Source organism: Muscardinus avellanarius (assembly GCF_963383645.1).
Source record: "Muscardinus avellanarius genome assembly, chromosome: 4".
NCBI lineage: Eukaryota > Metazoa > Chordata > Mammalia > Rodentia > Gliridae > Muscardinus > Muscardinus avellanarius.
This window is the reverse complement of record NC_137789.1, coordinates 60,992,851-61,008,560: the sequence shown is the minus strand read 5'-3', so window position 1 is coordinate 61,008,560 and position 15,710 is coordinate 60,992,851. Positions and strand designations below refer to the sequence as shown.

Genomic DNA, 15,710 nt, shown 5'->3' with positions numbered 1-15,710 from the left:
CTTGCTATTGGTTTTGAGGGAAGAACAGCAGGAAGAGAAGGAAAAAGGCACTTAAATTGAAAGGAACAATCCCGATCAAGTCTTGAAGTCACGAGGACTCACCCAAAAGAAGTGCGTGGGCTTCTGGAGTAACGTGTTAGATGTGCATCAAGACTATGATCTATTTGGAAGTTACTCCTGGATTTATAAGAAAAGTCTAAGGATAAAAGTTTAAGGATAATCTCTTTTTCCAAGTTTATTTTAAGATATATACTTATAAGAAAACATTAATATTTGTGTGGGGGCAGAGCACGGAGTGTTTATTATGATTGTATGGTTTTTAAATAGATTAACACCAAAGGCCAAAGGTTTTGTACACAACAGAAAAAATAATTAGTAAATGCAATAACAGTGCCTTGTTGTGCACTTCTATTTTCAAGGTTAATTATTTGTTTAATTAATGCCTTCAGAATCAGCAGAGATCCTGTTGCCAAGAATATTAGACAAACTTGAGTCTCTTTGACAGTGGAAGAATTGTGTGACAACTTTTTTAACATCTTGATAACTTGGCCCTTTCTGACTTGTAAAACTATATCACATTGTGCTTTTATATTTAATAAATATTTTCTTTTAAATTTATTGACTAAATAATTATATCATCATCTTTTATGTGAGGATATTTAAGGCTTAGAGAAGTAAGTAACTTACACAGCTCTTATACTTAGAAAGTAGTAAGGCCATAATTGATGTTTTTAGTTTCTGTGTTCTTAAATGATACCTCTTGAGGCTGTGTGCAGTGGCACACATCTGTAATTCCAATACTTGGGAGACTGAGACAGAAGGATTGCAGGTTTGTGGCTAGTGCGTGTTAAGTTAGTATTTCAAAATAAGAAGGGTTAAGGGTATATCTCAGTAGTAGAGTATCCATGGTTTCAATTCCTAGTGAGAGAGAGGAGGGGGAGGGAGAGGGAGATGGAGGAGGGGTCTTGATGTTGGTGAGGTATTCAACTAGACTTACAAGAAATATGAGGCGGGTTAAATGTTGTGAAGGTTACTGATATTGTCAGGAAAAAGAAGATGACTAAAAGTAGAGAGAGAGACATCATGAGAAACATTGCAAAATGGAATCCATATTATATGATGATTCAGTGTGGAGAAGGAATGAAGTATTGGAGGCAATTTCTGAAGTGTATCTTGAAAATAATATGATTTTTCTACAACAGGAAACAAAAAGGAGTAATGGAGTTAGGTGACACCAATGGTTTGATTTGGGAGTTGAGTTTGGCAAACCAGGATGTTATTGGCCCTTCCACTCAGGAGCTCAAATGCAAGATCAGAATAAAGATGTGAATATTCTGATGACTTGCACTAATTCTTCAGGTTTCTCCTGAGTGCCTGTCGTTTCCTTTGGTCTCTCACATCAGCTACTATGTAATGGACTTTTCTTTTGTGTACCTCGTTCAAAAAGTGAAAGGATGTTCATAATCTGTGTAATACACCAATGTTAGTAAACATATAATCTTCTACTGTAGGCTTTGCCAAATAGCTCAAAGTTACAAATCAGAATCAAGCTTTTCTGATTCCATGTTTTATCTCTACTACTGTATTTGTTCTGTATTGCCAATAATTGAGATTAAATCTAAGCCTACCACTCCCTGGACTCACTTTGCGAAACATGGCTCACTATCATGTGTGCTAGAGATTCTCGTGAGCTCCACCTGGTACTTACCAATTCTGATAGTCAAATATGGGGCTCTTGTGGTCTTGGCTATTATATGAGAGCTGGATATAGCATGGTTATGACATCTCACTCTGCTGTCCTCTGCAGAAACTGCCTCTTTGGGAGCCAGGACCTGTGAGGATGATCTCACGGAGCAGCAATTGAGATCAACCTCAGGTAACTGTTTCTATTCCTCTTGATATATTTTGCCTTGTGAGTTGCATTTGTTACTCCCATAATTATGTGATAAATGTTCTTTGGAACTTCTATAATTAAATCTGATCAGAGCCCTGATACAAGTAAATGAAAAGTAATGTCAAATATATATGTATATAGTAATTGGAAGCATATGTTAAATGATTTTAATTTTTAGAGCAGTTTTAGGTTCATAGTAAAATTGAGAGAAAGGGACATATTTTGTATATCCCTTCTGCCCCTACACATTCATGGCTGCCCTCATTATCACTATTTCAAATCAGAGTGGGACATTTTTACAGCTGAGGAAACTGCATTGATATATTTTCACTCAAAGACCATAGTTTACATTAGTGTTCACTCTTGATATTGTATGCTTTATGGATTTGGACTATGGTCTAATAACATTTATTTACAATTATATAGAGTACTCTCAGCTCCCTAAAAATACCATGTTCAACCTATAGATTATTTCTTCCCTCCCTGTCCTTCCATTCCACCTGTGGAAATCCCTGATCCTTTATTGTCTCCATAGTTTCAATTTTCTAGAACATCATGCTTTTGGAATCATATAGTACCTAGCCTTTTTAGACTGGCTTCTTTCACTTAGCATATGCATTTAAGTTTTTTCTTCATATTTATTCCTGGCTTGATAGCATATTTCTTTTTAGAATTGAATAATATTCGATTGCTATAATGTACAAGGGTGGTTACCAATTCACCCACTTCAGGACATCTTGTTTGTATCTAGATATACATATGAATTAAGCTTTTTGTGCAATTTTCAGTTCATTTGGGAAAATATCAAGGAGTAAAATTGTATCCTATGCTGAGAGAATTTTAGTTTTATAAGAAACTACAAATTATTTCAAGGTGGTTGTACCATTTTGGACTTCTACCAGCAATGAAAGAGGGTTCCTGTCACCAGTATTTGATATTGTCAGTGTCACGAATTTGGGCCATTCTAATGGCTGTGTAGTAGAATTGTATTGTTTTTATTTGCATTTCCCTCAGGACATGTGTTTTTGAGCATCTTTTCATATACTCATTCACCATCTGCCTATCTTATCCAGTAAGATGTCTATTGAGTCTTCATCCCACTTTTAATTGGATGTTTGTTTTCTTACTACTGTTTTAATATTTTATGTTTTGGATATCAGACCTTTATCAGTTGTATCTTCTGAAAATAGTTTCTTTCAGGCTTTGACTTATTGTCTTGGCAGTCTATTTTATAAAGAAATTATGATTTTAATGAAGTTAAGCTTATCAGTCCTTTCCTTCATGGATCATGTGTTTGGTGTGGTATCAAACATTGTTGACAAACCTAAGGTCGTCTAGATTTCCTCCTATGTTATCCTCTAGGAGTTTTAAAGTCTTGTGTTTTGAACTTAGTTCTATTATTCATCTTGAGTTATTTTTTCTGAAGGATGTAATGTCTGTGTCTAGATTCATTTTTTTGCATGTGGATGTCTCTAGCTTCTTTTTTTTAATTTATTGGTGTATTGTAATCATACATCGTGATGAGTTTCAGGGTGTTAGAGGCATACCTGCATACACTGCTTTATGGATTTGCACTATGGTCTATTAACATTTATTTACAATTATATAGAGTACTCTCAGCTCCCTAAAAATACCATGTTCAATATACTTACCAAAAATCCTCTGATTCCCAAGCCCTTCCCTCATTCTTTCCTCCTTCCTGTGTCAGGATAGTCATTGACTTTGATAAGTTTGTGTATGTACATCACGCCCATCGAGGTGTTTTCCTCTTCCTTCTTCCCATCTTCCTCAGTTAGGTTGCCTTCTTCATTATTCTAAGGTTTTTCCTTCTTTGTCTGGAGTTTGTCCTATGTCCCATTTTCTCCCCAGCTTCTGCATATTAGGGAAAACATCCAAGTTTTTAGAGAGCAGGAAACTTCTGCTTAATTATTTCTCACATCTACATTTATAAACTATGAATTTCACCTTTTTGATTAGTTTTATACAAAATATATGTCAATAATCAGAAATTTACTTTTAGTAATTAATGGATTGACTGGATTTTTATAGCTATATCCACACATTCACTAGTCTCTATGCTTTGCGTGTGAATGTGTATATGTTAAAAATGGCATTTACACCTTCCTGGCTGCATTATATTATGAGGAAATTCACCCATGTGGCTACAACACACCTTATTTATTTCTGCTATATACCTCACTTGTTAAATTTATACAATTGGAATAATAAATGATTAGAGTAAGTTTTTTTGTACCTTTGATGGTATATTGAAATATTTTTAAAAAGTTTTTCCGAGGAACAACATCCTTCCAATATAAAGTCCAGATGTTCCTCTTAAACTTCAGCTTCAAGGTAAAGCTTATCTATGTATGCCTCATTAATATACTTTAATTCTGTGTTATTATCTTGTATAAAATGAGAGCATACTTAATATCAAATAGAATTACCCAGTATCTCTCCTCTACCTTAAAACAAGGAAAGGTTTCATTAATACTGTTTGCATTATATGGCAAAAAGCAAGAGTTAACACAAAAATATCAAGCTACAAAGAGAACAATACCCATTAATACATTTCTTTATTGCTTTTTAGACAAAGACACTATAGTCTGCATCTTCATTTTAATCTCTCTGAGATGCTTTAGATTTAGATATTACCATGCTTTCTCGCTATTTTCATCTAGATGTTCTACATGGAAGTCAGATGCAATAAGTTTCTAGTTAAATTTATTGAATTTCTCTTTTCTGAAAAACCATTTGTTTTCCACTTGTCTCCATCTGAATTGATGACATTAGGCCATTGTCCTACTTACCCAAAGAATAAAGCTAGAAATCATCAGTTTTACTGAAAATTTTAGTAAATTTCTTTCAGGTGCCAGGGAGTACTCTCCACATGTCATAATCGGCAGATTGGGTTCCTTTCTATTAGGAAATGTTTTTAGATTTCTAAATATATAAGTAAGCAAGGAATTTTCAGAGTGTAATAAATACAGGAAAGAATGTGAAAAGGTTGATACCCTACAGCAGGAGATCTTAAAGTTTGTCCCCTCATAAAGAGCAACATCACAACCTAGGAGCTTGTTAAGAATGCAAATTTGTAGGCCTCATTCCAGACCTACTGTAACAGAATCACTGGGAGCGGAATCTAGCAATCTATGGTTTTACAAGCCCTGCAGGTGATGGCAAATCCTGTTGTAGGACACCTTGCCTGAGTGATAGGTGATATGTCACATTAGAACCAGTGGTCAGGGAGGTTCTCTGAAGAAGTAACAGATGAACAGATTCCTGAATAAAGAGAGGGGAGCTATTATGCAAGGAGTCTGGGAATCATGTTCCCACAGAGGTGTGAAGAAGTTGGTTACATTCCAAAGAAGGCTAAGATACAAAAAGTCCTGATTGAGGAGGCAGCAACATAAAATGTTGTCAGAAAAATGTTGTCAGAAAGGGACCAATCATTTCAGTCATAGTAAGGAATCAATATGTTATTCTAAGTAAAATAACAAACTATGTCAGGGCTCAAACAGAAGAATGGCTTGGTTTTTATTTAGTTTTGCAGAATAAATGACAGGAAAGCAGAATAAGTTTTACCTAGCCGTGAGACTATTTCAGTCTAAAGATAAAAGACTAAAGGTACTGACAAGGAAAATATAGAGAAATGGATAGATTCAGTATATTTTAAATATTTTGAAAGTAGAAATACTTCCAAAGACTTGTGGTTGGATAGAATGCATGAGAGAAGAATAAGAGTCAAGGTTTTCTTGGGTAGATTGTGACATCATTCACTAAAATAGTGAAGGTGGGAGAAAAATAGGCTGAGGTGTGTTAAACAGGATCAAGAGCTCTGGTTTGAGCATATTAAGTATGATATGCCTTTTAGACATCCATGTAGAGATACGTAATTTAAAGCTCTGGATCTGAATGAGATCATATAAGGAGATAATGTAGATGAGAAAGAAGGTTCAGTACCAATGCTGGAGATACTCCAATATTTAGATACTGTTTGGTGAACAAGGCCCCAGTAAAGGGGAATAAGAAGAAACTCTCAGAAAGATAGGATAAAACCACATTAGTCTGATACAAAGAAATCTAAGAGAGCGACATTTTTCAATAAAAAGGATGTGGTAACATCTGTTAAATAAAGTAAGCTAAGTGAGATGTGGAAAAGTGACCTGTAGGATTCACAGCATGGAGGTCATTGGTGACTTTGACAAAAGCAGTTAATGTAAATAGGAATCAGATTCTTATTTTTTTAAAGAGGGCTGAATAATGAACTAGCATAGGGAAAATGCAAAAAAAAAAAACAAAACAAAAAAACCCAAACTTTGTTACCAATACAAAAACAAATAGATGCCCCTTTAAATTTTTTGAAAGGAGAATAGAGGATGAGTACAGTTTGGACTCTTCCTTTACGTTCCCAAATTTTGCTTCCTAAATTTAGTTGAGTTTTCCAACTAACATGTCTTGTCTTCCCACTACATTCCAGGCATTTTTTGGGGCATTTCTTGCACAAAGATAAATAAATCACTATTTTCAGAAAATGTGTACTATTAGGGCAAATAGACAACATAAAGATAATTTCCAGATATGATGGTAAATTGTCTGATGTCAATGCACAGCAAGGAAACAACAACAGCAACAACAACAACAACAAAAAAAAAACTTATCCAGAAACACTAATCTTTTTTTTTTTTTATTGGTGCACTGTATTCATACATCATAGTGGGATACAAACTTTTGTAGACATACATGCACACATCACCCAGTCAGCCCCCACCCGATCCCCACCCCATTCTCTCCCCATCCCTCACTCCCATGCTTGGCTTAGTGGTTGACATCTAGTATTATAGCAATTTATCCAAAATTAAAAATGATAATCTCACATAACAGTTTCATTTGTCTGATACCAAGCTTTTGATGACTTAAAGATAACATTTCAATATTTCTTTTTGCTTTCTTTCTTACCAGAGGATTTTTTTTTCTGTTTTTTTAGGTGAAACTATCATATATTTATATATTTATTTTTCAGAAAAAAATCTATCCTAATATGGAATATGGATTCTAGATACCCAAAACAATCTTGAAAAAGAACAAAGCTAGAAGATATATATTTTCTGATTTCAAACCATATAAAGCTACAATAATTGAAACAGTGTAGTACTGTTCTAAAGGCAGATATATAAACCATTGGAGTTAAATACAAGCCTAGAGCTAAATTCTTCCTTATATTGTCAAGTTATTTTTGACAAGGTTTCCACGAACATTTGGTGGAGGAAATAATAATCTTTTAACTAAATATTGTTGAAAAATAATAATTACATGGAAAAGAATAAAATTGGACCCTTACCTAATCCCACATACAAGTATTAACTCAAAATAGATAAAAGACCTAAATATAAATCTTAAGACTATAAACTTTTAGAAGAAAATCTGGGTCATAAAACCTCACAACATTGAAATTGGCAGTGATTTCTTGGATATGATTTCAATGGCACAGGCAACAGAAGAGTATACAAACTCCCTAAAAAAATAAAAAAATATTGTATATCCAAAGACAATGTAAACAGAGTTAAAAGTTACTAATAGAATTGGATAAAATGTTTCCAAATGCTATATCTGAAGGTATATTAATATTCCAACTAGAAATCCTAAAAATTAACAACAATAAAGGCAAACAATACAATTTAGAGATAGGTAAAAGACTAACATAAATAATGAATCTCCACAGATAACCAATCTTAGTTGTCTGTTGGATGGAAAATCTTGTTTCTCTGGTTCTGGTGTGTGTTACCTATTTCTTCTTTGTAGTTAATCTCTTTGAGTATTTTCTCTAGTGCTGGTTTTGAAGACATAAATTCCTTCAGTTTCTGTTTGTCATGGAAGCTTCTTATTTCTCCATCTAATTTGATAGAAAGTTTTGCTGGGTAGGAAATTTTTGGCTGGAAGTTGTTTTCTTTCAGAGTTTGGAATATGTGACTCCAAGCCCTTCTGGCTCTCATGACTTGGTTTGGGAAGACTGGAGTGATTCTAATTGGTTTGCCTCTGAATGTCACTTGGCCCTTTGTTTTTGTTGCCTTTAAGATTCTCTGCTTGGCTTCCACATTGGTCATTTTGACAATTATGTGGCGTGGGGATCCTCTTCTCGGATCCTGTCTAAAGGGAGTTCTATAAGTTTCCTGGACCTGTGTAGCAACCTCTTGCTCTATGTTTGGAAAATTTTCTGCTATTACTTACTTGAAGAGATTGTTGATCCCTTTGGTTTCACTTTCTTTTCCCTCCTCTATTCCAATTATTCTTAAGTTAGCTCTCTTAAAATGGGCCCATATTTCTTCAATGTCAGATTCCTGCTGTTGGATATTTTTTTCTAGATTAGAAACTATGCATTCATTTTTGGATTGCTCATCTTCTAAGAGCGATATTCTGTTCTCCATGTGGTCTAATCGGTTGTTCATGCTTTGAATTGAGGCCTTTACTTCATTAATTGCATCCTTTATCTCTTTTTAGCTCTCTCTGAGTTCTTTTCGAAGCACCTCTATTATTTCTACAGTTATTTTCCTGATTTGCTCTTCTAGAAATCTCTGATTTTCTGATTTATCGGGTTCTGATGTTGTGGGGTTGTGGGCATTCATTGCTCCAGTGTTATTCCTCTTTCCCATGATTTCGGAAGTTTGTGCCTTCTCTGGGTTCTTCCCTTGGGTCACTATTACTTCACTTAAGGTGCTCTGGATCTTGACTCTGTAGTATCTCAGACCCCACTACTCCTTTACTGGGTTGTATCACAGAGTCTCCGACCCAGGGAGTCGATAGAGGCTGCTTTAAACTATGGGGGGTGCCAGGTTGCACGTTCTCCTATGGTGTGATATCTCTGCCACCGCCACTCCCTCACTGGGTCAAGTCCCAGGGAGTACAGTACTGGGATTTCTCCTCTGTGGCCCGCAATTTGACTCACTGTTCTTGAGTACGAAGATGTAGCTGTACTGGACTCGGTGAATTCACTGCTGCTGCCGCCGCCGGTGGCAATATGGCACCACTGCCACGCCCTCGGCCGTGAGGCTGGCGTATTTTTTCTTCTCTGCTTTTGAGTTCCACTCTGAGTCCCTGCAGCGTGTGCTGAGCTCAGCCACTGGGAGCTCTCTGTGCCGAAAGATCCTGCCTGGCTGTTCCGCAGCGGCTCACCTTGGCTTGCTGTAGCCGTACGGTGAGTTCGCCGCTGCCGATGGCAGTATGGCGCTGCTGCCGCGTCCTTGGGCGCGTGTATCTCCTCTGTGGCTCTGAGCTCTGTTCTCAGTCTGCTTTCTCTCTGGAGCCTGGTGGTTTTTTTGTTTCTCTGGTGATGGTGTTTTCTGGCTATGAAAGGCGCTGATTTTGTGGTAATGGAGATTGGTTGTTAGCGGGGCTCTTAAGCCCTGCTTTTCTTTGTCGCCATCCCAGAAACACTAATCTTGATTTAAAGTTTAGAAAAGACTTTTTTCAGTAAAGGAGGCAATAAATAGTACTGGTACAACTACCAAGTTTTAAGTAGTTGTTTTATGCTAAGTTTTCTGTTGACTGATTTTCACACATTATTTAAGTATCATTGACTCCACTCTTTTAGATAATTGAAACTGATCATTTCTCAGGCTGGGCATAAAGAAAGAAGTGGAATTTATACAGTAAAAAAAGTTGTTAGAGATAAGGACATGCAATGACATATATAGGGAGGAAAAGGACCTGACAACAGGTGGACATTTCTTCAACAGCCTGCAAAATGTGACCTGGATCAGGAGCTTCAGTATCACCTGGGGACTTATCAGAGCTGTAGGTTCCCAGGCCGACTGAAACAGAAACTATGGAGTAGGGCCCAGGAATTCATTTTAACATGTCTTGTAGGTGATTCAGATACTCTGACGTTTGAGAAAACTGTTCTCAAGCATTAGTTGCTAGGTCAAGGGTGAAGAAAGGTGAGACGAGGACAAGATATTGCAGAGACATTCTTGCTATGCACAGAAGATTGAGCTATTTCTTGGTATGTGATGGAGAATCACTAAAGATCTTTAAGTCCGGGAGTCAGGTTTACATAAATCATATGGAAGATAGATTTGAGTGAGGAAGGTCTGGACATAGAGACCCTGGAGGAGTCTAAGAGAGAATTCTCACTGACAAGTTTCTGGAAGAGAGATGCTCAATACATAAGAAGAGGCTTAAGTGACTTCTCTCTTGTTTGCTTGTATGTGATCCCTCTATGGGCTTAAAAAGCATGCGATGTGTTCTCATTCATATGGAAGCTAGAAAAGTTGATCTCACAGAAGAAAGAATAGTGCTTATTTGAGACTAGGAAGGGCGAAGGGAAAAGGGGATAGAGAAAGGTTGGATAACAGGAAGCAAAATACAGTGAGATGGGGGAGTAAGTTCTAGTGATCTATGACACAGTAGGGTGACTATATTTTACAACAATTCATTATGTATTTTATATGGAACTAGAAGGGGTTTGAAGTTTTTCAACAAAAGGAATTATGTTTGTGAAGATGGAAATTGCTAATTGCTCTGATTTAATCATTACACACTATGCATGCAGAAATTATGTCATTATGCACATATAAAATTATTTTACCTTATCCTATAAACATGTAGGATTATTGTACATCAATTAAAATTTTTTAAAAGTATGCAATACTTTCTTAGAAGACTTAGAATAGAGGGTTCCCAAACCCAAATGTATATTAAAACAAGGAAAACCAAACACAGTGGCTGGTACTTAAGTCTGAGGAATCTCACTGAAGTCAATTCATTCAGAAATTGTATATTATAATTTTTATGATTAGTTCATAGTGGTTTTTCCAATCACATTTATTATCCAAATGAAAATATTCCAAGCTGGCCATCCAAAATTTCCATTTGAATATAGTCAATGTGTGGGTGTGGCGGAACATGATAGTCATTTCAGGCATGTTAAAAATTCTGGGGGAAGTTAATTGTACCATACTTCTGTAATATAAGACTACCGTATTTTGTTTTCTTTCTACTGTCCTGAAATATTTAAAAATGAGAATATCATTTGTCTGGACGCTGGGAAGTTCTGGTGGAACCTAATGCATAATATTGTAAGCTTAAGTAATATACAAATAGATATTGTGTCCTTTATGTATCAGAGGAAAAATAATAATTAAACACAATTTTATAAATGCAACAATACTTGTATTATTGTTGCATGTAATGCATTAGAGAAGAGACTTATTGATGATAATGAAAATGAGTTTAGAATCTTTATTTTGAAATTTGACCTCACATATTTATAGGTCACACTTCTAAGGGGTTTCTTTAATTGTGTGTGTGTGTGTGTGTGTGTGTGTGTGTGTGTGTGTGTGCGTGGTGTGTGTATTCCTATAAAACATCTTGGGTTTTATGGCACTTTACAATTGACAAAATGTGGTACTTGGAAATTAGAATGTAGCCACTCCTGTCTCTAACCCCAAATACTAACCTACATGTTTTCGGGAGAAAGTGGTTTCTTCACATTAATGCTCAGGACTCTAAAGTCTATTTATATAATGAATGTCAAATTTATTTCTAAAACTCTCTTTGAGAATGCAAGTGACCTTTTACTCTGACTTATATGAAACTTTATGGTGTGTATAAGTTACCTTGTGATTATTTTGTGCATGATTAAAAATTTGCAAAGTTCTTACAGCTCTTTGGAGCCTACCTGTAATAAACAGCTTTCGCCTTCTAAACCACAAAACAGGTCTGAATTGCTTGAGCATTACAGCTAATTGCCTGCCTACTTCAAAGGAAGAAACCGAAAAGAAAAAAAAAAAGTCACAGAAGCAGGGCATTGCAGGCAAATCCACCTCTAAGGGTTATGAGTTGTGGCTTGGAGGAGCCAGGCAAAGTTATGGCCTCAGAACTGCTGTTTGCGATTAAGTTGATGGGGAGAGTGTATCCCACAATCTTTCCCTGCTGCGGACACAGAGCCTTTGTTCACATTCAGATTTCTCAAACTGTTGCCAGGGTCAGGCAGAGGTCAGACACCACAGTGATGTATAGAAGAACATGTCTGGGAATTTCTCTCACACTTAAAACACATACCAGAAAATGAAGAAGAGGGCCTTGCACAATCTGTCTGATGAGACCCAGATTATACTGTAGCTTTTCTTTTAGTGCCTTCATAATTTTCTTTTTCTTCTTCTGACACACTATGCTTTATTAATGTGAGTTGCGATAGCCCTTACAATTTTATGTCCCCTAAAGATAAGGACACTCAGTAGCACTCTGACACTTCATTTTCCAGCCCTGGGGGGGAAAGATCCAGTAAATTTTCTAAAATAATAAGTCCTGTTTCCCTTCCCCAGGATGAGTTGAAAAGTAATTGCCATGGGTGGGATACTGGATATCATGCTATATGTGTGGACTTGCAGAACCACAGCCCCGTCCAGTCATGAGCTCAGCCTCCCAGCCTCCTTGGCCACCATACCCTTTGGCCCTGCCTGGTTCTTGGAGGAGGAAGCCTATGTCAATCAGTAGTTGTAACTGAAACGGGCTGGAGTAGGGAAAGGTGCATTCTCTCTATCACTCCTTCACTCTCTTGCTCTCTCTTTTCCAGTACTGAGAATTGAACCCAGGGAAAGTTTGCCTCCAAGCTACACTTTTTACTTATTTTTTTTTAATTTTTAAAAAGCATCTCACTGAGTTGCTAAGACTAGCCTCAAACCTATGATCCTCCTGTTTCAACCTCCCAGGTTCTGGGATTACAGGCGTGTGCCAGCGCTCCCGATGGATCCTCTGTCTTCTTAAAGTAACATTTCTTTGTGCATTTTCCTGAAAGGAAAGCTTTCCCAACCCTCAGAAGACTGGCCACCTTAGCAAGGGTCTCTCCTCTGCTTTTGTGCAAAAATGGGATAAATGGATTTGCATGGCACCTCAGAGAACTGGCAATTGAATCAAAGTCTTATTTTGAATGTATTAAATGTCCTTGTTTCCTTTAGCTTTTTGGAGTTTCCTGTGGAGCCCAGGACTGTTACCCCTCTGTTATTTTCTTGCTCATACAGTGGCAGACCATAGCTGGAAAGCGAGGCACTAAATATAATTTTTTTTTTGTGCTCAGCTGCTACATATGACAGTGGATATTTCATTCTGCTGTCAGAATGTTATTAATAAAACATGGGGTGTGGAGAGGGCCACGATTTCCCCCTTCAATCACTATAGCATTTGCAATGAAAATTTTATTCAGTGTGTAATTTTCAGTTAATGCTTGACACTTAAAATGTCCGTAGCAGCGTTTTGTATGGTTATTGAAGGGTTAATTGTATCATGTTCTCTGCATAAAAGCGCTGCTTATCAAAAGCAAATAGAAGAGTGTATGCAAATGTGTGTCGATGACCTTTTGCCTTTCCTGGGTTAATTTATATGGTCATTAAAGATTTTATGAAATTGAGCAGCCTGGTGCTTCAAATCCCATTTTACCTTCTTCTCTTAATTTATGTAATTCCTACCTGAACCAGGGAATATGATTTTTATTTTTTGTGCTGCAATGAAAACAGCATGCCATGCTGAGGGGAGTTGCGAGCCTGGTTATCTGGCATTACTCAGATTGCTAAAAATTCATTAAAATGTGACATCAGCACACTGAGAGACAAATGATCACAGGATGAAAGAGAACAGTGGGCCTTTCACGGATTAGTGCTGCACAGCCCCAGCCTAGAGACTAACTGCATAAACAGATTAATCCACCAGCAGTGGCATCGCTAAGATTTACAGAATAATTAAATAGGTTTGAGTTACTATGAGGATTTCCATGTAATCTAGCTGGTGTGAACCCGCGAATGAGGTGTGCGGTGATGTGGTTGTCATAGAAGTATACCTTGTGTGCTAGGCCCTGTATAGCTCCCCTTACTTTAAAAAAAAAAATGCAATCCAAGTTTCAAGATCTTCTAATAGAATTTAAAAGAATTCCTTCCAGGTCTGGGATCTGAAAGGGAGAGTAGCACCTGTCTTATTTTATTTAATTCCTCTTGTCCCATTATTTTACTAAGAATGTTTTCTAAGATTCTGGTTTGTTCTGACACCCATTCAAGCCCATGGAACAGGATCCATGTTGTTACAAGTTTCTACTGTTGAAATTACGGAACTGCCTTCCACCCAATATTTTCCTCTTAAGCTGTGCTAAAATTATTTTCTTTCACTGTATTTAGCATAACTACATACACTCAATGGATACAAAAGAAGTTGCTTTAGATAAAAATGTGCACTCACATAGTTAACATGTTCTAATATACACTTTGGCTAAATGCATGTTTTCTTTGGGTACGGAGATCTGTAGACGATTCATAAATGAAATGTATGAGTGACCACAGAGTTTGTTTTCGGTGTGCGTTTGGGGAGTACCCTTCAATTCCAATGACTGTTCTGCCTTTCTTAACAGAAGAACAATGTGAGGAGGTAGAAGGAGCTGTTAAGCCCCCAGCAGTGACTGAGGAGGATGAGAAAGACACAAGTGAGAGAGACAATAGTGACTGCAAAATCTCCAATAAAGACTCGGGTAAGATGCTAGACTCCAAGCCTTTCACTTTCCTGCAATCATAGGTTCTTTGCCATCAACCTTTCCTTCACCCCCCCAACCCTGCAAAAGCTTATTAAAAGCTTTTATTCATTTTAAACTGTCTGAACATTCCCACTACTATTCATTGCATGTGCATTTTGCATGTGATTTCTATCAGTAGCCTCCCATTGACCTATTTTTAATCATAACCATCTGACAGAATAGATGTGGGTAAGTTGAAGAATATTACAGGACGACCAGCGAGATTATTTTTTAATCAAATCAGTTTGTGTGCTTGTAATTTTTTAAGCGCCTTTCATTAATCTTAGCTATACTTGTGATTCCTCTGATGGCATATTAATTTTTCATAAGCGTAGGATTAGATATCTCTTGAATTTTGTCATTCAATCATAGGCACCCCCTCCCAAACAGGGAGCCCTAAAAATAAATGTTGTTTTTCTCCTTTTTTTCAACCTGCACTCAGGAATTTGCCCTTTTTAAGGGCATCTATTTGAGGCATTTCAAACAAAATCCAGTGAAAAAGTTTACAGATGATTCAGCCTAAGAAAGAGGAAATATCATTGAAGAGGGATTAGGTGCTGGGTAATTTTGATCTTCTAGAATAGACAAATCCCAGTAATGAAAGCTACTGTCTTTGAAAACAAACCTTCGTGTCATGACATTTACTTGTGCACAAACAAACCCTAGGCCAGCATCTGGTGTAGATACCTAAGGCTTTTTCTGTGTTTGATTTGGCAAATATATGGCTTCATCCATGCTTTGTATGTATGAGATGGAAATCTATGGTCGCAATGAATATTACATTGGCTACTTTTGCTGCACGCTATACCTAGTTTTATTATGTTGGACTCATTGAAGCAGAAGAAGTGCTGAAACGGGTTCAAGCCTATTAGTTTCAGGTAGTCATCTATCTTTCTCTTGAATTCCAGTGACAGCCGCATATAAAGAAGCTTGTATTCACTGTGAAGATATTGGGTTGTGCAAAATGTATCATTTTTTTACATCCCAGTCTATTTCAATATGAGTTATCCCATATTTGTAACTCAGTTTCTGCATATCTAAGTTGTGCCTTCTATTCAGAAATTATCTAAAGGATCTCCCTGATCCCCACCCCGAATTGTTTAAAGCTTAGTTTTTTACACGAGTCCAGTGACAAAGGCATCATTGCTCTTTGCTTCTGCAATATAGTATCTAACATATGATTCTAATTTGATTTAAACAAAGAGGATCTAAGACTGGTATTTACCCTGAAGCAAAATCTCTGAAAAGATGCTCTAGCGGTACATT

General features: G+C 36.8%; 1 protein-coding gene across 2 annotated transcripts in view; it reads left to right on the top strand.

The window, feature by feature from the left end:
- The window catches only part of ZFHX4 (zinc finger homeobox 4), a gene marked incomplete at both ends in the record, with an annotated part of 166,146 nt that overhangs the window by 127,925 nt on the left and 22,511 nt on the right, over positions 1-15,710 (top strand). For both annotated transcript variants that reach the window (XM_080694378.1, XM_080694377.1), the window contains 2 exons: positions 1,808-1,876; positions 14,286-14,402. In XM_080694378.1, the coding sequence (XP_080550504.1) occupies positions 1,808-1,876; positions 14,286-14,402 (186 nt within the window). The remainder of the gene's footprint in view (positions 1-1,807; positions 1,877-14,285; positions 14,403-15,710) is intronic.